We start from the raw sequence: 21,327 nt of genomic DNA, 5'->3' as shown, positions 1-21,327 counted from the left end.
GTGTGTGTGCACACTCCATGTCTGGGCCAGCAGCAGTTCATCCAGAGGTGATGGACGGTCGGCTGTACCTCCAACAGAGACATTGTTTGTAAATTTGTTGTTCGTCTGACTGGCTGAACAAATCTCTATCGACTGCTGCTAAATGCCACCACTGAGCTGGGTAGCAACCAGCTTTTCTTCTGGGAACTCGTTACTTGTTCTTCTTGTCAACATACACACACAGACAGACACACCCAGAGAGAGAGAGACAATCATTTCAAAGACAAATTAATAAACAAATCTTTATTAAATGAAAAGTATTTTCTGTCAGGTCAAGTATGAAATAGAATATATAAATACTTTACATAGTCTTCATTGAAAATAAAAACAACAAACAAAAATTGAATAGAGAAAACCAAGGGTGGGGTGAATGTCCCAACCACAAACTATTTCATCTTTATCCATCTAATAAGGTTAATAATGTGACAGAATCTAAGGAGACACTGTACAGTGGCAGTTCATGTTCTGGGTGAGGACCCAGTGGCACAGCGTTTTAACTCCTGACCCATGACCTCTCACCCCTCACCAATCGCAGCCCTGGATTCCAACACTACCTAACATGCTGACCAGACCGGACACGTCGCGTGCGGGAGCGTCACTAAATAAATTTAGAAATCCATGTTATTAAATTTTTGCACCCACACTGCTCACGCGCGCCAACGAGCGTCTGCGATGCCAAGGGCTAAAATATAACTCCTTTCTATTTCTGACTCAGATCGCGCTGCAAGTCCTGACTCTCCCATCTCCTCATTGGTTTATAGAAGCAGGTACCCACGTGCCATCTCCTCATTGGTTATACCCACGTGGGTGATTGAAAGACGAACTGTTTTGCCGGTGGTCGTGGTAATACTATGAAAGTTTATATGCGATCACCATATAAGTTCAAAGATGAAAAAGCCTGGAAGGAGGAGAGATGACTAGAAGCGATTCGGTTGGCCATTTTATGTGTGGATTAATTGTTGGAGTAGAGGACCTTGTCCATTTCAGGTAAAATAACAACTCAATGTTTATATCCCAGGACAAATTAGCTAGCAAGTGCAAGCTAACTAGCTAAATTGCCATACATGTTTAATGCTTTTCGACCTGTCCCCAAATTAATGTCATTGGTTCAGAGTTTGTTTTGATATTTTAACCTGCGTGTCGTGATCGCTTTTGGTGTGGGGGGGAAAAATACATTTATGCACGATAGCGTGCGCGCGCAGCCGGTTTGGGTTCCGTGTAAGAGTGGGCAGGGAAAACCCGCTTTGGTGATTTCTGGTATATCATCAAAATAAATCAATCACAGCACGTTTTTGGACGTATTCAGCAGTTTGTACCTTAAGTGCAATTGGAAATGAAAGTTCAAAGATCAATTGAAAATGATGCTGTCACTGCTTTCTGTTGACAAGACATTTGAATAAATAGCCCAATGTCAAAACAGAGTTTTAACGTGCCCAAATCAATAACCAATATACACCCTTTGTGATATCTTTAAAACCTAAGCATCTACACATGCATGTGCAACAATAGTAATCATATTATTATTATTTTTTTTAAACTAACCTAAAAAACACCCACTTAGGTGTGGGGGAGAAGCGGAGAAATGTTTACATCACTGACAACCAGAACACAGTCAGCTACAGAGACGCAACAATGTTTTATCAATCACTCATATTATCATGTTGAAAACAATCGCGTGAGAGGGGGGAGATGAAATAACCATTTACATAAGTATTCACACCCCTGAGTCAATACTTCGTAGAAGCACCAATTACAGCTGGGAGTCTTTCTGGGTAAGTCTAATAGCTTTCCACACCTGGATTGTGCAACATTTGCCCATTATTACTTTCAAAATACTTCAACCTCTGTCAAATTGGTTGTTGATCAACCATTTTCAATTCTTGCCATACATTTTCCAGTAGATTAAGTCAAAACTGTAATTCAGCCACTCAGGAACATTCACTGTCTTCTTGGTAAGCAACTTTAGTGTAGATTTGGCCTTGTGTTTTAGATTATAGTCCTGCTGAAAGGTGAATTCATCTCGCAGTGTCTGATGTAAAGCAGAATGAACCAGGTTTTCCTCTAGGATTTTGCCTGTGCTTAGCTCAATTATTTTTTATCCTGAAAAACTCTGCAGTCCTTACTGATTACAAGCATACTTATAGCATGATGCAGCCACCACTATGCTTGAAAATATGGAGTGGTACTTACTTAGTAACGTGCTGTATTAGATTTGCCCAAAAAATAACACTTTGTATTCAGGACTAAAAGTGAATTGCTTTGTCTTATTTTTGCAGTATTACTTTAGTGCCTTATTGCAAACAGGACTAATGTTTTGTATTATTTTTATTTGGTACAGGCTTCCTTCTATTCACTCTTTCAATTCGGTTACTATTGTGGAGTCACTACAACGTTGATCCATCCTCAGTTCTCTTTCCTTCCTCTCTGGCAACTGAGTTAGGAAGGACTCCTGCATCTTTGTAATGACTGGGTGTATTGATAGACCATCCAAAATGTAATTAATAACTTCACTATGCTCAAAGGGATATTCAATGTCTGTTTTTTTACCAATCTACCAAAAGGTGCCCTTCTTTGCGAGGCATTGGAAAACCTCCCTGGTCTTTGTGATGAATCTGTGTTTGAAATTCACTGCTCAACTGAGGGACTTTACAGATAATTGTATGTGTGGGGTACAGAGATGAGGTAGTCATTCAAAAATAATGTTGAACACTATTTTTGTAACTTATGTGCAATTTATGGGACTTGTTAAGCACATTTTTACTCCTGAACTTTAGGCTTGCCATAACAAAGGATTTGAACTCTTACTCAAAGGATTTGAACTCATTTTTAATACATTTGTTAACATTTCCACTTTGACATTATGGGGTATTGGGTGTAGACCAGTGACAAAAAAAATCTAAATTTAATCAATTTTAAATTCAGGCTGTAACACAAAATGTGGAGGGGTGTGAATGTGAAGTCCAGGGGTGTGAATATTTTCTCAAGGCACTGTACATATTTGGTTAGATGAGAACTTGTAGAAGGCTTACATCTATACCTTGGAATATCGGGTGTTCATTTCAGGAGGCTGCCATCAAGGAAAAGGCAGAAAACCACTTTTTTCCGTTAACTTCAATGATTCACGACGCGTCATAGTAAATATTGGTTGGATGCTATTTAAGTGATAGTTTGACTGTCAAATCCATGTATTGGTGTGTGGCCAGCTACTTTTAGAGAGACCGATTTATGGCATTTAAGAATTTGAAAATTAACTCTGCAAGTCCTGCACTCGGCAGTGCGTGTGATAAAATCAACAGTATAAAATCAAAGATATTTATTTGTTTTAAGCAATTTATCTTATGTCCTCGTGATGACTATAACGTTTTATACTATCACCACCAATCTGATGTAAAAAGGACGTGTAATTCCACAAAATGTTAAGAAGTGAAAATGCAAGCTTGTGTAAAGTAGCAACACAAACTGTCCACATTAGGGAAATTTGCGCAGTGTAAAATAATTGTATATGTCAAAATAATTTGAACAGGTATAAAGCCAAAGGTGGCGATTTACTACCACCTGCAGTTATGGAATGTTTGCTCACAAGTGTAATTCATTGGCTGATCCCTACTGAGGAGTTGGATGGAATTATGTGATCCTTCCTTAACCCATAGGAAGTCCCACCCAGCTAAGTACTTTAAAATGGTGAAAGTCATCAATGTCACTGCCCATGTCAGAATGGCCTTTTGGGCACTAGCATCCTCTCTCTCGACCAGTTAACTTTTGAAGTTGGTGTTGGAAAGGTTGATCAAGACCATTGGTGGAGCCAGGAGGACAAGCACTGCGGAAGACCGGCACCTCTCATTGGTGGAGCCAGGAGGACAAGCACAGCTCATTGGTAGAGCCAGGACTGCTGCCACAGTGCAGCGTATATACTTCCTGCTTTGAGCTTTCAGCCAGAAGATAAACTGGTGATAACTAATGGTTGTATAATGAAGATGTTGATATTGCAGTGCATCCTGGGTGTTTGTCTCAGATAGCTCAGTTGACTTCATAAAGGTACCAACCAGAGTCATATATCCATATCGATCTCTATATATGGCTCTGGTACCAACGCCACGGTAAAGAAGAACAGAGGAAAAGATCCAATGGGACACATTCAGGCGTCTTAGTCATTCTGCTGGTAACAATGTTTTAATGATTAACCCCTAAAAAACAACAGGAAATAGGAACACAGGATGTGACGTCAGAGTAAAATGTTTAGCTGCAGGCTTTGATTGGCCTAGTTCAAACTCTTTGGCATCATACGACCAATTATTTAAGTAATTTGTTGAATTTATATAAAAGTCTTAATATGAAAACAAACTCAAGTAATACTAAATTAGCCAAAATCTCTCCTATTTATATCTTACAATAAAACAACTGTCGAAAGTTTCTACATTAACCCTAAAAATGATCTACAACTATATTTACACCCCGACGTTTTCCTACTGTACTAACCTACCTTTTCATTCTGTACAACACATTCAACCTCGTTAAAACACATCCACACACACACACACACCGGCACACAGCGTAGAGACAAAGGTTCAGGCACCACCTGGACGTAAATCTGCTGGGGTAACTTAGAGTGTTTCTGTGACGCATCGTTCACAAACGTCCAATCAAATGCCCAGTTCATTTGTCCAATCAAATTGATCCGTGTCAAATGAAGTCGTTGAGCTCCGCATCCAGGGCAGCGGCCATCTCATCAGCCTCTGAGCTGCTTCCTTCCTCTTCCTCATTAGAATCCTTGGTGGACTCGTCCGCCGACTCCCCCTCTTCCTCCTCCTTGGCCTCAGCAAGCTTGCGCTTCTGTCCCCTGGAGAGAGAGGGAGAGAATGGTTGATGAGTAAAACCTTTGGTCTTGACACTTACTGCTATTGACACAAAGGGAATGGTCTCCTAATATGATGTTACATCATGTGTATAGATCACACTGAAGGCATGTCATTTAGCCATTAGCAGAGAAAGCAATACAGCGAAACATAACAGCAACACTATTTGAGTAAACAACCAGACATGAAATCTGAACAGTATTACAGCCATGTGGGGGTCTTTGGTAACTATCACAACGCTATTCAGACAGAACAGGGTGTTACTAATGTACCAAATCTCCTATATCCCGATCCAAGATGAAGAGGACTCACCACTATATTGAAGATTCATAATTTGCCTTGTTCCACACAAGACTGCTCTAACAATAACACCCCTGAGAACAGTCTGATGTAATGAGAGAGTAGGACTCTTCTCTTCTCCACAGAGCTGCAGCAAGTCGTATTCTACTGGAGCTGTCTAGTTACTGCCGCTGTGCTTCTATTCTCCCCCAGCCGACGCCATTCACAAAAGGCTGAGAAATACAGAGAGAGAAAGTCACAGACAGAGCACACAGCATGTGATATATCAGCCTTTCCTTTCTATTCCAGTTAAAGGAGAGAGAGAGCGAGACAGACACAGACAGACAGAGCGAGAGACTGATGCAGCCCCAGCAACGTACACCCTGCCCAGACCAGCGAGACACCCTCCCAAAAGGACCAGCACCAAGAGAACCCACGGCAAGAGAGCCTACACCCAGACCACAGTGTCACCAGCCACACCCCAACCAGCTGAGACCTCCCCAAACAAACCCTGGCCACACCCTATACAGGACCCCCCCAGATCAGGCCTATGCCCCTTCTGAACCCCACCCCTGCATCAAGGACCTCAATATGACAGCAGGACATATGCCCAGGCCGTGAGCAGAGAAACAGGCCCAACCTCCACTAATACACTGCCCAAGCCCCATCCTGCAACCTAAGAGCTATGTATCAGATGCTCAACATGCTCTGCTGACACCTACTGTTATAGTCGTGGCCTAAACCACACGAAAACAACACTAGACACTATGGAACACAAAGCTTTTACTATCTCATCCTGGAATATACAAGGTCTGCGGACATCTGTCTTTGGCCTAAAGAGCAGGAACCAAGACTTCAAAGAAATTGGAAATACAGACATTGTCATCCTACAAGAAACATGGTACAGAGGAGACAGTATTGCATCACAAATATGCCCCCCTAGAAACAACTATGACAAAACAACCCAAAAAATGGGTCACAACTCATGCAGCTCTGTCGCACGCTGTGTCTGTACATAGTCAATGGTAGGTTTCGAGGAGACTCCTATGGTAGGTTCACCTACAGCTCATCCCTTGGCAGTAGTAGATGAAGATTACTTTATCACTGACCTCAACCCAGAATCTCTCAGAGCGTCAGCCCACTAACACCCCTATCAGATCACAGCAAAATCACAGTCTACTTGAACAGAGCAATACTCAATCATGAGGCATCCAAACCAAAGGAACTGAATAATATTAAGAAATGGTATAGATGGAAGAAAAGTAGTGTAAAAACTAACCAAAAAACTATTAGGCAACAATAAACTTCCTGGACAAAACATTTCACTGTAATAGTTAAGGTGTAAACTTGGCAGAAAGCCTAAACAGTATATTTTACCTTCCAGCTTCTCTATCAAATCAAAAAATGTCAAGCAGACAACCTAAGAAAATTTACAACAATGACAAATGGTTTGATGCAAAAACCTAAGAAAGAAATTGAGACCTATCCAACCAAAAACAGAGACCCAGAAAACCTGAGTCTACGCCTTCACTATGGTGAATTACTACAATACAGAAATACAATACGGAAAAAGAAGGAGCAGGACGTCAGAAATCAGCTCAATGTAATTGAAGAATCCAGAGACCCTAACCCCTTCTGGGAAAACTGGAACACACTAAACAAACAACACGAAGAGTTATTTATCCAAAACTGAGATGTGTGGATAAACTGCTTCTTCATTTTTTTTTTTAGCTCTATAAAAAAAGAACAGCAAAAACATATACATGATCAATTACAAATCTTGGAATCAGCTATTAAAGACTACCAGAACCCACTGGATTCTCCAATTACATTGAATGAACTACAGGACAAAATACAAACCCCCAAAAGACCTCTGGTGTTGATGGTATCCTGTTCATGAAATGATAAAATATACAGACGACAAATTGCAATTGGCTATACTTAAACTCTTTAAAATAATCCTCATCTTCCCCAATATTTGGAACCAATAATTGATAATCCCAATCCACAAAAGTTGAGACAAATTCGACCCCAATAATTACCCTGGGATATGCATCAACAGCAACCTTGTGAAAATCCTCTGCATTATCATTAACAGCAGACTTGTACATTTCCTCAGTGAAAACAATGTACTGGGCAAATGTCAAATTGGCTTTTTACCAAATTACCGTACAATAGACCACGTATTCACCCTGCACACCCTAATTGACAAACAAACAAACGCAAAGTCTTCCCATGCCTTGTTGACTTCAAAAAAGCTTTTGAATCAATTTGGCATGAGGGTTTGCTATACAAATTGATGGAAAGTGGTGTTGGGGGGGAAAAACATCCGACATTATAAAACCATGTACACAAACAACAAGTGTGCGGTTGAAATGGACAAAAAACACATTTATTTCCACAGGACCGTGGGGTGAGACAGGGATGCAGCTTAAGCCCCACCCTCTTCAACATATATATAAACACATTGGCGAGGGCACTAGAACAGGCTGCAGGACCCGGCCTCACCCTACTAGAATCTGAAGTCAAATGTCTACGGTTCGCTGATGATCTGGTGCTTCTGTCCCCAACCAAGGAGGACCTACAGCAGCACCTAGATCTTCTGCACAGATTCTGTTAGACCTCGGCCCTGACAGTACATCTCAGTAAGACAAAAATAATAGTGTTACAAAAAAGGTCCAGTTGCAAGGACCAGAAATAGAAATGCCATCTAGACACCGTTGCCCTAGAGCACACAAAAAACAATTCATCCCTCGGCCTAAACATCAGCGCCACAGGTAACTTCCACAAATCTGTGAAAGATCTTAGAGACAAGGCAAAAAGGGCCTTCTATGCCATCAAAAGGAACCTAACATTTGACATACCCAATTAGGATCTGGCTAAAAATACTTCAACCAGTTATAGAACCCATTACCCTATATAGTTGTGAGGTCCGCTCACCAACCAAGAATTCACTAAATGGGAAAAATATCCTCTGTGTACAACGTAAAACACCAAATATGCTTGCAGAGCAGAATTAGGCCGATACCCTCTAATTATCAAAATCCAGAAAAGATCTGTTAAATTCTACAACTGCCTGAAAGGAAGTGATTCCCAAACCTTCCATAAAGCCAACTTCTCCAGGTTCATCTCTCTGTAGGCGAGTACCCTAAGCAAGCTGGTCCTGGGGCTCTGTTCACAAACAAACACCACAGAGCCCCAGGACAACAACACAATTCGACCCAAACAAATGAGAAAACCAAAATATAATTACTTGACATATTGGAAAGAATGAACAAAAAAAACTGAGCAAAGTAGAATGCTATTTGGCCCAAAACAGAGAGTACACAGTGGCAGAATACCGGACCCCTGTGACTGACCCAAAACAATGTACAGACTCAGTGAGCATAGCCTTGTAATTGAGAAAGGCCGCCGTAGGCAGACCTGGGTCTCAAGAGAAGACAGGCTGTGCGTACACTGCCCACAAAATGAGGTGGAAACTGAGCTACACTTCCCAACCTCCTAACAAATATATGATATATTAGAGACACATATTTCCTTCAGATTACACAGACCCACAAATAATTCAAAAACAAATCCAATTTTGATAAACTCCCATATCTATTGGGTGAAATTCCGCAGTGTGCAATCACAGCAGCAATATTTGTGACCTGTTGCCAAAAGAAAAAGTGTAAATTACAACCCATATTTATTTATTTTCCCTTTTTTACTTGAACTATTTGCACATTGTTACAACACTGTATATAGACAAAATAAGACATTTGAAATGTCTTAATTATTTTGGAACTTGTGTGAGTAATATTTACGGTTCACTATTTGTTTATTTCACTTTTGTTTATCCCTTTCACTTGCTTTGGCAATGTTAAAATAGGTTTCCCATGCCAATAAAGACCCTTGAATTGAACTGAGAGAGGTGAAACCAAATGGAGAGAGGATAGGACATGTATTCAAGAGACCAAGGGACTCCCTCCAGGAGGGTGAAGGGTTAAACATGCCCATCTCTCCCCTCCTCCACCCCTGGCTCTGACATCTCCCCTCTCCCCCCAGTGACACCTCCGCAGCAGAGGGCTCGTTAGCATGATGCTAATGAGGCAGGTAGGGGAGCGTGTACAGTAGGATTACATCACACACACCTCCACAGAGAGAGAAGGGGGCTTTCTCATTAGTGGTCTTCTGTCAGTTTGTCCTCCTAACCCTCTCACCAACCCCCTACCCTCCACAGAGCAGCAACACTCTTGATTAGTGTGTTCATTAAAACTAGAACCGCCGAAGGCCGACGCCCACTGCCGTTTGATTTTGTGGTGCACCATATGAACCACAAGTGGTGGCGCTTATGTTCACGGCAAATCATTTGACCACAGGCCTTGTGGGTTGACAACTCTTTTCCTTTGAATTCATCAACAAAAAAGCTGTTAATGGACTTTATTACTTACTCGTGGTTGGGTAGGTTACTTTCTAAATATAATCTGTTACAGTTAATCTGTTACAGATATATTTCCACAAAGGTTTCTGTATGCAATTCATCTTTTATGTTTCTGTTTTGAATTATTTCTCAAGCGTTGGTGCCTTTGTTTATGGCAAATCATTTGACCGTTTGCGCTTGTGGGTCGATATCCTTTTTACTTTGTGAAATGATCCTGAGAAGCCCAGCGGTTCTACTGTTAAAGGTCAGAGGTCATCTAACTTTAGTTTAGGAAAAACTCCTAAAATGGCAGCCCAGGTCTAGTACAGTAGCCTGCTGTGTGAAACGTTACTGTCTCTCTAAACTGAACCTTCAGGTGTCGCCTAATGGTGTAGGCCTAACTATGGAATAGTCTTGTCATGCTTGCAACTGAATGACTTACTGGCATAAGGCTGTTTGGTTTGTAAACGAAAAACACATATTAGGAGGTAATAGCAAGGCCATGTAGTGGCTAAGAGCAGAGTTGAATTATATCTAGTATTGTATGTGTTATCACAGCCGTTACATTACATTTTATTATGGTTGTCTTATCAAAACAGGACCATCTCAGCAGGCTGTCATCTGAGAAGTGGAGTTATCAAACTGATATCATCAGTGAAGGCTGGCTGCTGACAGCGAAGAATGTGTGTGTGTTTATCTCTGTGTGTGTGTGTGTGTGTGTGTGTGTTTATCTCCGTGTGTGTGTTTATCTGTGTGTGTGTGTGTGTAACAGCTCTACATTAATAGTCAGACTCAGGGGGAGGCTGTATGTGTGTGTGTGTGTGTGTGTGTGTGTGTGTGTGTGTGTGTGTGTGTGTGTGTCAGCAGCAGTGGGGAGTTCCTTCACTGCTCTCCTCTCCACATGATTACCACCAATCTCAGACACAAGCACCATGGCTATGAATACAACACACACACACCGTGCCAAGACACGAACCATCTCACCCTTTAAAACAAACTCCTCATCAATTAATCAGGTTTTTAATCAGGAATGTACTTTGTTTCATTAGACAATATTGCATTTTCAACCTTCGGATCATCCTTCTCCAACTCCTCCTCTCCTTTTCCTCCCTATCCCTTTCTCATCATTAGCGTCTCAAATTAGCGAGGAGCCTGGGGCTTAAAGTACTCCTTAAGTAGCCCTCAGGAACACCGGTATTCAGCTCTAACTGCCTGCAACGCGTGGAGAAAGTGTGGAGTGGCTACGGTTAAAAGTCCAGTATTGTATTCATCCGAAGGTCCAATGAAAGGCCAGGAGCTAAAGTCTAACTCTGGTTTCTCTGAGGATTCCGTCCAGGCAGAGCAGAGAGACTTCAATTCAGTTGAACACAATGTCTCTTTCCTCTGTATTGCATACAGCATATCAACTTGGGAAGATGACTGAGCAGGACGATTCTATTAAAAAGACACTAGGGTTTCTATTCATATATATATTTATGAGAGAGAGAACAGAGAGGCAGAGAGAGAGAGGGGGGCGGGGGAGAAAGAGAATGGAGAGAAGAGGTGGAGGACAGATCTCTCTTTGTCGGTCTGTCTGGTCTAGCCCCACAGCATGCTGTGCTGCAGCAGGGTTAAGTAACTCTCTAAACGGAGACTTTCCCATGATTCCCTGCTAGACTCCGCTAGAACACGGAGATGACGGAACCTTCTGAAACAGCTCCTTCATTTGCATTTTCTCATTAGAACCTCTGAGATCAGCCAATAACAGAGAACGACTGGTCTGATGTGTTTCTGAAATCCCTCAGCTCGAGGAGGAAGAGACTCGGAGAGAAACACCTGCATCAAAGTTGTTCTAAACAACATCTGGCCTAACACTATCGAACTCCTAGAAATCACTATGTAATGTAGTAGCAGCAGGGGCCAAATCGGCCACAAGTGGATTCTTTACATTTCCTCGAAGCACTTACTCTCAGAGCACCAACTCTATCGAATTCAGCGTTTCTATCCAGGGAGAGAAATGATGTGTTCTAGCAGTCCCGCTGCAGATCTGTGGTGAACGCTGAAAGGAGCAGGCTGGACTAAAAGGCTAAACTATTGATTGGCTCTCAGCCCAGAGAGAGATAAGTTAGACATATGAAGCGTTCTGTAATGGCCTTAGAGAGACCACAAGACCAGACTGTCAAATGAACACTTGAATAGAAATAGCTTGCTATTATCACGGTAATTTCCAGAACTGTTAACTCATTCTGCATGACATGCATCTTTAAATTACCACTGTTAGAAAGATGGCTTTCTCCATCTAAGTCATCAAAACATCAGTCATCTTTAAAACGAGATTGAAGCATTCGACTGAATGGAATCGGCTGAACCCGTGTCTGTCCCACATGTCAATACCATTATGGTCTGGTTGATTTAATTAACATACTGTCAGACGCTGCTTCATGCATGGATGATTCAGAACAGAAGACAATCAACTTTCTCTAATTACCTGGTGTTACGGACACAAGGCACATCCGAAATCACTTCCTAATGCTATCATCTGTGGGCTGTGATGAGGCGGTGTGTCCCCTGAGGCAGTGTGTGTGTGTGTGTGTGTGTGTGTGTGTGTGTGTGTGTGTGTGTGTTGTGATTATATTCAGGGCGTCAATAGGACATGCTCCCCAGCCCTCTGCATTGTGACGGTGAACTAACAGCCGTAGGCCACAGCAGGCCATTCCAGCTCGACACACTGGTGTTAGTGTGATGGTAACTGATATGAATGGAACACAATGAGAAGAGAAGACAGGATTGGGAGGATAAAGATGACCTGAAGCGCTCCGTCTGGTCTCAGAGCTGTGTATTTTAGTCACACATACAGTCCAGACAACACCAACACAGCCTACATGTTGCGGAGAAGACTAGATGAGCTGGGGAAGGTATTGCAGAAGCTGGCGTGTTGCAGCAGTACACAACCCAGTGTTTCTGTGTTGGGTATTTTCCCCCACAGATAAGGGCAGGGCAGCCAGTAGTTAGGAGCAGGCAGCAGCAGCTCTGTGTGAGTCTCCAGGGCCCCAAACACTTCCCACAATCCTGTGGCGCAGGGAGACGCTAAGGGGAAACACCAGCAGAGATGAAAGGGGAGAAGAGGAGATGAGAAAGGGGGAGAAGAGGAGAGAGAGATGGGTAGTGCAGAGGAGAAGAGGTGGGTGCCAAATGCTAAAGACTATGTTAAACCCCCAAAAGGGGGGGGGTTATTTATTTATTTTCTCTCTCCGTCTGTGAATCGGTGTCTTCAAAGTATATGCAGTTTACACAGAGGAAGAGATGGCGATTATACAGAAGGAGAGAGAGAGGTGTGTCTGTGAGTGTCTGCTGTGAGTGAGTAATACCTATTAAAATTTGACTAAAACTAATTGAATTTGTCATTGAACCAATTGCACTTTAAGGCAGCGAGGTGTGGGGTCCACTTGCAAAACAAGATTTCATCAAATGGGACAAACACCCATTTTACATTTACATTTGAGTCATTTAGCAGACGCTCTTATCCAGAGCGACTTACAGTAGAGTGCATACATTTTATTACATTTTACATACTGGGACAAGGATATCCCTACCGGCCAAACCCTCCCTAACCCGGACGACGCTATGCCAATTGTGCGTCGCCCCACGGACCTCCCGGTTGCGGCCGGCTGCGACAGAGCCTGGGCGCGAACCCAGAGACTCTGGTGGCGCAGCTACCTAGACCACTGCGCCACCCGGGAGGTGGCGCTTCACCCTATTGAAACCCTGCATGCAGAGTTCTGTAAGATTCTCCTACATGTCCAGAGAAAAACTACAAACAATGCATGCAGGGCAGAATTAGGCCAATATCCACTAATAATACAAACTCAAAAAAGAGCAATTAAGTTTTGGAAACAGTGACAGTGACCCCCTCTCATATCACCACCAAGCCCTGCAATGCCAAGAGCTGAGCAAAGAAAAGAGTCCCCTCATCCAGCTGGTCCTGGGGCTGAGTTCACAAATGTGTTCTACTAACACACTGAAGCCTCAGGACCAGAACATCCAATCAATCAGGATAAACCAAATTACAACACAAAACTATATTGCTTATTGGGAAACACAAGCACAAACACAAAGCAAAATGCGGTGCTATCTGGCCCTAAATCGACAGTACACTGGCTAAATATTTGACCATGGTTACTGATCAAAACCTTAGAAAAACCTTGACAAAGTACAGGCTCAGTGAACACAGCCTTGCCATTGAGAAGGGTAGACATAGGAAAACCTGTCTCCCTGTAGAGGAAAGGCTGTGCAACCACTGCACAACAGCAGAACCTGAGACGGAGCTGCATTTCCTGACAAAATGTCAAAAATATAAAACAATTAGAGAGTGTCATTTCCCCAAATTTGAAACCCTTATTCAAGGTTTCAAAGACCTCTCTGATGAGAGTAGGCTCCCCGTCCTGATGGGGGAGGACGCAGAGAGCTGTGGGTTGGCAGTGCACTACATTGCTGCCTGCCATAAGTTGAGGGACAGTGTCTGACAGACCAATCAACCTGCACATGTACTCTACTGTATGTTTATTGTTATTGTTGAATGTGATGGTTATTTTGACCCTTGGTTATTGTTGTTACTGTTGTCCCGTTGACACTTTTGATTCTCATTTTTATATTGTAAATATCCAAAATAAGCTTTGGCAATATGTACATTGTTACGTCATGCCAATAAAGCAAATTGAATTGAGTAAGTGAGGAGGGAGAGCATCAGAGAGCGAGACGAGGGAATAGAGAAAGAAAGAGAGCGAAAGAGTAAAAGGAAGTGTGGGGGAAGCCCCGACACGACAGCAGAGACTTCAAGCAGCTCCGAGCTGTTCTTGAGAACACATCTGACAGCTCAGAGTTTGACACTGCTGAGAGAGAGAGACAGAGACACAGAGAGAGAGAGAGACACAGAGAGAGACACACAGAGACAGAGAGAGAGACACAGAGACAGAGACACAGAGACAGAGAGACAGAGAGAGACACAGAGAGAGAGAGAGAGACACAGAGACACAGAGAGAGAGAGAAAGAGAGAGACAGAGAGACACAGAGAGAGAGAGAAAGAGAGAGAAAGAGAGAGACAGAGAGACACAGAGAGAGAGAGAGAGAGAGACAGAGAGACACAGAGAGAGAGAGAGAGAGAGAGAGAGACAGAGACAGAGAGAGACACAGAGAGAGAGAGAAAGAGAGACAGAGACAGAGAGACAGAGAAAAAGGAAGATCCAGGGAATGAGAAAGGAGAACAAAGACGTGTGTGTGTGGTGTGGCCTGTGGTGTGTGTGAGGGGGAGAGAGTGAGTGAGAAAGTTAAGGGGAAAAAGAAAGAGGGAAGACAATACAGAGGGGAAGGGGAGAAAGAGACAAATGGAATCTTTTCAAGGACACCAGAGTCTGAAGAGAAAATGGAAACTCTTCATCTGCTAAGATGTATTGCCAGTGCAAATGGAGAATGCAGAACTTATCACAGTGCACCAGCAGTTCCTCTAACTAGTCACCATATTAACAGTGGATTAAACACTAATACCATGCAGGAAGTAGTTCTATCAACACTGCGTCCCAAATGGCACCATATTCCCTTTATAGTGCACTACTTTTGCCCAAGCCCATAGGGCCTGGCTCTTTCTGTAACCTAATTAAAGAGCCACACAGAGGAAGATGAAGGTAATTTGGCGAGGAGAAGGAGTGGACAAGTTGTGAGGGATGTGTTGGGGAGCTTTGCTTAGCCATGCTGATACCACAATCACTGTTTCAATACAGGAGCAGGGGAATGAAAAACACAGAAATGCAAAACAGCACGACAACACGCACCCACAGAATAAAAACATTCATCCCAGACATTTATTTTTACCCAAGTGCTTTCTCTTTCTCCACAAAGTTGTTTCATCGATGACCATCACAGACTGAACTCAGTGAAAAACTGCTGAAGCTGCCAAAGCAAAGCCATCTCAGTCTCAGCTGAATGTGAGAGATGTGTGTGGAGTCACCAGTGTGTCCTCACACGAGTGTCACTATCTCCTGTCCCTCCAGTCCCTTAGCCCTCCTCCGTCCCCCGTCCAAACCAGATTAAATGCTCCGGGCTTCCTTTCATATGTCTGTTTTTTCCTCTCTGAAGACACAGACATCTCTGGCAGGACTGTCACAGTTCTGTCGCTAACAGATGTGGTGGTTTCTCCTCACTGGGTTGTGTCCAAAATGCAACTGGCCAAAAGTAGTGCACTAGGGAATAGGGTGCCATTGCGATGTACCCTGGGAGCTGAGCCCAGAGGATTGCACTATACCTGATGCAGGTCTAACACGGATCAGCACCAGGGTCAAGTCAGCTCCTTATCTTTAATGACTCATTAAATATTCATTGAGTTTGACCGTGCCAAACCCTGTTCATTCATTTATCAGCTCAGCCTCTTGACGCTCTCCTGAACATATTAAAGATTTGTTTTGGTCTCTGGACGTAATCTAGATCATGTTCCAAAGACACACAAAAACACATTTCACCCCCACTCTCATTACTACCAGTGTAGTGTCTAACCCTGGCTACTCTCATTACTAGTAGTGTAGTGTCTAACCCTGGCCCTCTCATTACTACTAGTGTAGTGTCTAACCCTGGCCCCTCTCATTACTACTAGTGTAGTGTCTAACCCTGGCCACTCTCATTACTACTAGTGTAGTGTCTAACCCTGGCCCCTCTCATTACTACTAGTGTAGAGTCTAACCCTGGCTACTCTCATTACTACTAGTGTAGTGTCTAACCCTGGCCCCTCTCATTACTACTAGTGTAGAGTCTAACCCTGGCCCCTCTCATTACTACCAGTGTAGTGTCTAACCCTGGCCCCTCTCATTACTACTAGTGTAGTGTCTAACCCTGGCTACTCTCATTACTACTAGTGTAGTGTCTAACCCTGGCCAATCTCATTACTACTAGTGTAGTGTCTAACCCTGGCCCCTCTCATTACTACTAGTGTAGAGTCTAACCCTGGCCCCTCTCATTACTACCAGTGTAGTGTCTAACCCTGGCCCCTCTCATTACTACTAGTGTAGAGTCTAACCCTGGCCCCTCTCATTACTACTAGTGTAGAGTCTAACCCTGGCCCCTCTCATTACTACTAGTGTAGAGTCTAACCCTGGCCCCTCTCATTACTACTAGTGTAGAGTCTAACCCTGGCCACTCTCATTACTACTAGTGTAGTGTCTAACCCTGGCCCCTCTCATTACTACTAGTGTAGAGTCTAACCCTGTCCCCTCTCATTACTACTAGTGTAGTGTCTAACCCTGGCCCCTCTCATTACTACTAGTGTAGTGTCTAACCCTGGCTATTCTCATTACTACTAGTGTAGAGTCTAACCCTGGCCCCTCTCATTACTACTAGTGTAGTATCTAACCCTGGCTACTCTCATTACTACTAGTGTAGTGTCTAACCCTGGCTACTCTCATTACTACTAGTGTAGTGTCTAACCCTGGCCCCTCTCATTACTACTAGTGTAGTGTCTAACCCTGGCCACTCTCATTACTACTAGTGTAGAGTCTAACCCTGGCCCCTCTCATTACTACTAGTGTAGTGTCTAACCCTGGCCCCTCTCATTACTACTAGTGTAGTGTCTAACCCTGGCCCCTCATTACTACTAGTGTAGTGTCTAACCCTGGCCCCTCTCATTACTACTAGTGTAGTGTCTAACCCTGGCCCCTCATTACTACTAGTGTAGTGTCTAACCCTGGCCCCTCATTACTACTAGTGTAGAGTCTAACCCTGGCCCCTCTCATTACTACTAGTGTAGTGTCTAACCCTGGCCCCTCTCATTACTACTAGTGTAGTGTCTAACCCTGGCCCCTCTCATTACTACTAGTGTAGAGTCTAACCCTGGCTACTCTCATTACTACTAGTGTAGTGTCTAACCCTGGCCACTCTCATTACTACTAGTGTAGTGTCTAACCCTGGCCTTCTCATTACTACTAGTGTAGTGTCTAACCCTGGCCCCTCTCATTACTACTAGTGTAGAGTCTAACCCTGGCTACTCTCATTACTACTAGTGTAGCGTCTAACCCTGGCTACTCTCATTACTACTAGTGTAGTGTCTAACCCTGGCCCCTCTCATTACTACTAGTGTAGTGTCTAACCCTGGCCCTCTCATTACTACTAGTGTAGTGTCTAACCCTGGCCCTCTCATTACTACTAGTGTAGAGTCTAACCCTGGCCACTCTCATTACTACTAGTGTAGTGTCTAACCCTGGCCCCTCTCATTACTACTAGTGTAGAGTCTAACCCTGGCTACTCTCATTACTACTAGTGTAGTGTCTAACCCTGGCCCCTCTCATTACTACTAGTGTAGTGTCTAACCCTGGCCCTCTCATTACTACTAGTGTAGTGTCTAACCCTGGCTACTCTCATTACTACTAGTGTAGTGTCTAACCCTGGCCCTCTCATTACTACTAGTGTAGAGTCTAACCCTGGCCCCTCTCATTACTACTAGTGTAGTGTCTAACCCTGGCCCCTCTCATTACTACTAGTGTAGAGTCTAACCCTGGCCCCTCTCATTACTACTAGTGTAGTGTCTAACCCTGGCTACTCTCATTACTACTAGTGTAGAGTCTAACCCTGGCCCCTCTCATTACTACTAGTGTAGTGTCTAACCCTGGCCCCTCTCATTACTACTAGTGTAGAGTCTAACCCTGGCCCCTCTCATTACTACTAGTGTAGTGTCTAACCCTGGCCCCTCTCATTACTACTAGTGTAGAGTCTAACCCTGGCCCCTCTCATTACTACTAGTGTAGAGTCTAACCCTGGCCCCTCTCATTACTACTAGTGTAGTGTCTAACCCTGGCCCCTCTCATTACTACTAGTGTAGTGTCTAACCCTGGCTACGCTCATTACTACTAGTGTAGTGTCTAACCCTGGCTACTCTCATTACTACTAGTGTAGTGTCTAACCCTGGCTACGCTCATTACTACTAGTGTAGTGTCTAACCCTGGCCCCTCATTACTACTAGTGTAGTGTCTAACCCTGGCCACTCTCATTACTACTAGTGTAGTGTCTAACCCTGGCCACTCTCATTACTACTAGTGTAGTGTCTAACCCTGGCCCCTCTCATTACTACTAGTGTAGTGTCTAACCCTGGCTATTCTCATTACTACTAGTGTAGAGTCTAACCCTGGCCACTCTCATTACTACTAGTGTAGTATCTAACCCTGGCTACTCTCATTACTACTAGTGTAGTTTCTAACCCTGGCCCCTCTCATTACTACTAGTGTAGTGTCTAACCCTGGCCACTCTCATTACTACTAGTGTAGAGTCTAACCCTGGCCCCTCTCATTACTACTAGTGTAGTGTCTAACCCTGGCCACTCTCATTACTACTAGTGTAGTGTCTAACCCTGGCCACTCTCATTACTACCAGTGTAGTGTCTAACCCTGGCCACTCTCATTACTACTAGTGTAGAGTCTAACCCTGGCCACTCTCATTACTACTAGTGTAATGTCTAACCCTGGCCCCTCTCATTACTACTAGTGTAATGTCTAACCCTGGCCCCTCTCATTACTACTAGTGTAGAGTCTAACCCTGGCCCCTCTCATTACTACTAGTGTAGTGTCTAACCTTGGCCACTCTCATTACTACTAGTGTAGAGTCTAACCCTGGCCCCTCTCATTACTACTAGTGTAGTGTCTAACCCTGGCCACTCTCATTACTACTAGTGTAGTGTCTAACCCTGGCCACTCTCATTACTACTAGTGTAGTGTCTAACCCTGGCCCCTCTCATTACTACTAGTGTAGTGTCTAACCCTGGCCACTCTCATTACTACTAGTGTAGTGTCTAACCCTGGCCCCTCTCATTACTACTAGTGTAGTGTCTAACCCTGGCCACTCTCATTACTACTAGTGTAGTGTCTAACCCTGGCCACTCTCATTACTACTAGTGTAGTGTCTAACCCTGGCCACTCTCATTACTACTAGTGTAGTGTCTAACCCTGGCCCCTCTCATTACTACTAGTGTAGTGTCTAACCCTGGCCACTCTCATTACTACTAGTGTAGTGTCTAACCCTGGCCACTCTCATTACTACTAGTGTAGAGTCTAACCCTGGCCCATCTCATTACTACTAGTGTAGTGTCTAACCCTGGCCCCTCTCATTACTACTAGTGTAGTGTCTAACCCTGGTCCCTCTCATTACTACTAGTGTAGTGTCTAACCCTGGCCCCTCTCATTACTACTAGTGTAGAGTCTAACCCTGGCCCCTCTCATTACTACTAGTGTAGTATCTAACCCTGGCTACTCTCATTACTACTAGTGTAGTGTCTAACCCTGGCTACTCTCATTACTACTAGTGTAGTGTCTAACCCTGGCCCCTCTCATTACTACTAGTGTAGAGTCTAACCCTGGCTACGCTCATTACTACTAGTGTAGTGTCTAACCCTGGCTACTCTCATTACTACTAGTGTAGTGTCTAACCCTGGCTACGCTCATTACTACTAGTGTAGTGTCTAACCCTGGCCCCTCATTACTACTAGTGTAGTGTCTAACCCTGGCCACTCTCATTACTACTAGTGTAGTGTCTAACCCTGGCCACTCTCATTACTACTAGTGTAGTGTCTAACCCTGGCCACTCTCATTACTACTAGTGTAGTGTCTAACCCTGGCCCCTCTCATTACTACTAGTGTAGTGTCTAACCCTGGCTATTCTCATTACTACTAGTGTAGAGTCTAACCCTGGCCCCTCTCATTACTACTAGTGTAGTGTCTAACCCTGGCCACTCTCATTACTACTAGTGTAGTGTCTAACCCTGGCCCCTCTCATTACTACTAGTGTAGTGTCTAACCCTGGCCACTCTCATTACTACTAGTGTAGTGTCTAACCCTGGCCACTCTCATTACTACTAGTGTAGTGTCTAACCCTGGCTATTCTCATTACTACTAGTGTAGAGTCTAACCCTGGCCACTCTCATTACTACTAGTGTAGTGTCTAACCCTGGCCCCTCTCATTACTACTAGTGTAGTGTCTAACCCTGGCTATTCTCATTACTACTAGTGTAGTGTCTAACCCTGGCCACTCTCATTACTACTAGTGTAGTGTCTAACCCTGGCCCCTCTCATTACTACTAGTGTAGTGTCTAACCCTGGCCACTCTCATTACTACTAGTGTAGAGTCTAACCCTGGCTACTCTCATTACTACTAGTGTAGTGTCTAACCCTGGCCCCTCTCATTACTACTAGTGTAGTGTCTAACCCTGGTCCCTCTCATTACTACTAGTGTAGTGTCTAACCCTGGCCCCTCTCATTACTACTAGTGTAGTGTCTAACCCTGGCCCCTCTCATTACTACTAGTGTAGTGTCTAACCCTGGCCCCTCTCATTACTACTAGTGTAGTGTCTAACCCTGGTCCCTCTCATTACTACTAGTGTAGTGTCTAACCCTGGCTATTCTCATTACTACTAGTGTAGAGTCTAACCCTGGCCCCTCTCATTACTACTAGTGTAGTGTCTAACCCTGGCCACTCTCATTACTACTAGTGTAGTGTCTAACCCTGGTCCCTCTCATTACTACTAGTGTAGTGTCTAACCCTGGCCCCTCTCATTACTACTAGTGTAGAGTCTAACCCTGGCCCCTCTCATTACTACTAGTGTAGTATCTAACCCTGGCTACTCTCACTACTACTAGTGTAGTGTCTAACCCTGGCTACTCTCATTACTACTAGTGTAGTGTCTAACCCTGGCCCCTCTCATTACTACTAGTGTAGAGTCTAACCCTGGCTACTCTCATTACTACTAGTGTAGTG

General features: G+C 43.8%; 1 protein-coding gene across 2 annotated transcripts in view; it reads right to left on the bottom strand.

Moving 5' to 3' along the window:
* Positions 1–254: 254 nt before the first annotated feature.
* The window catches only part of LOC129831085 (RNA polymerase II subunit A C-terminal domain phosphatase-like), a 174,529-nt gene continuing 153,456 nt past the window's right edge, over positions 255–21,327 (bottom strand). Inside the window, exon 13 of one of the 2 annotated variants that reach the window (XM_055894113.1) lies at positions 255–4,876. In XM_055894113.1, coding sequence (XP_055750088.1) covers positions 4,720–4,876 — 157 coding nt within the window. In that variant the 3' untranslated portion in view covers positions 255–4,719. The remainder of the gene's footprint in view (positions 4,877–21,327) is intronic. The other variant, XM_055894114.1, reaches the window with a different exon arrangement.

Source organism: Salvelinus fontinalis, chromosome 32, assembly GCF_029448725.1.
Source record: "Salvelinus fontinalis isolate EN_2023a chromosome 32, ASM2944872v1, whole genome shotgun sequence".
Lineage (NCBI taxonomy): Eukaryota > Metazoa > Chordata > Actinopteri > Salmoniformes > Salmonidae > Salvelinus > Salvelinus fontinalis.
The sequence above is the reverse complement of the archived record's forward strand: the minus strand, read 5'-3'. Positions and strand labels throughout refer to the sequence as shown.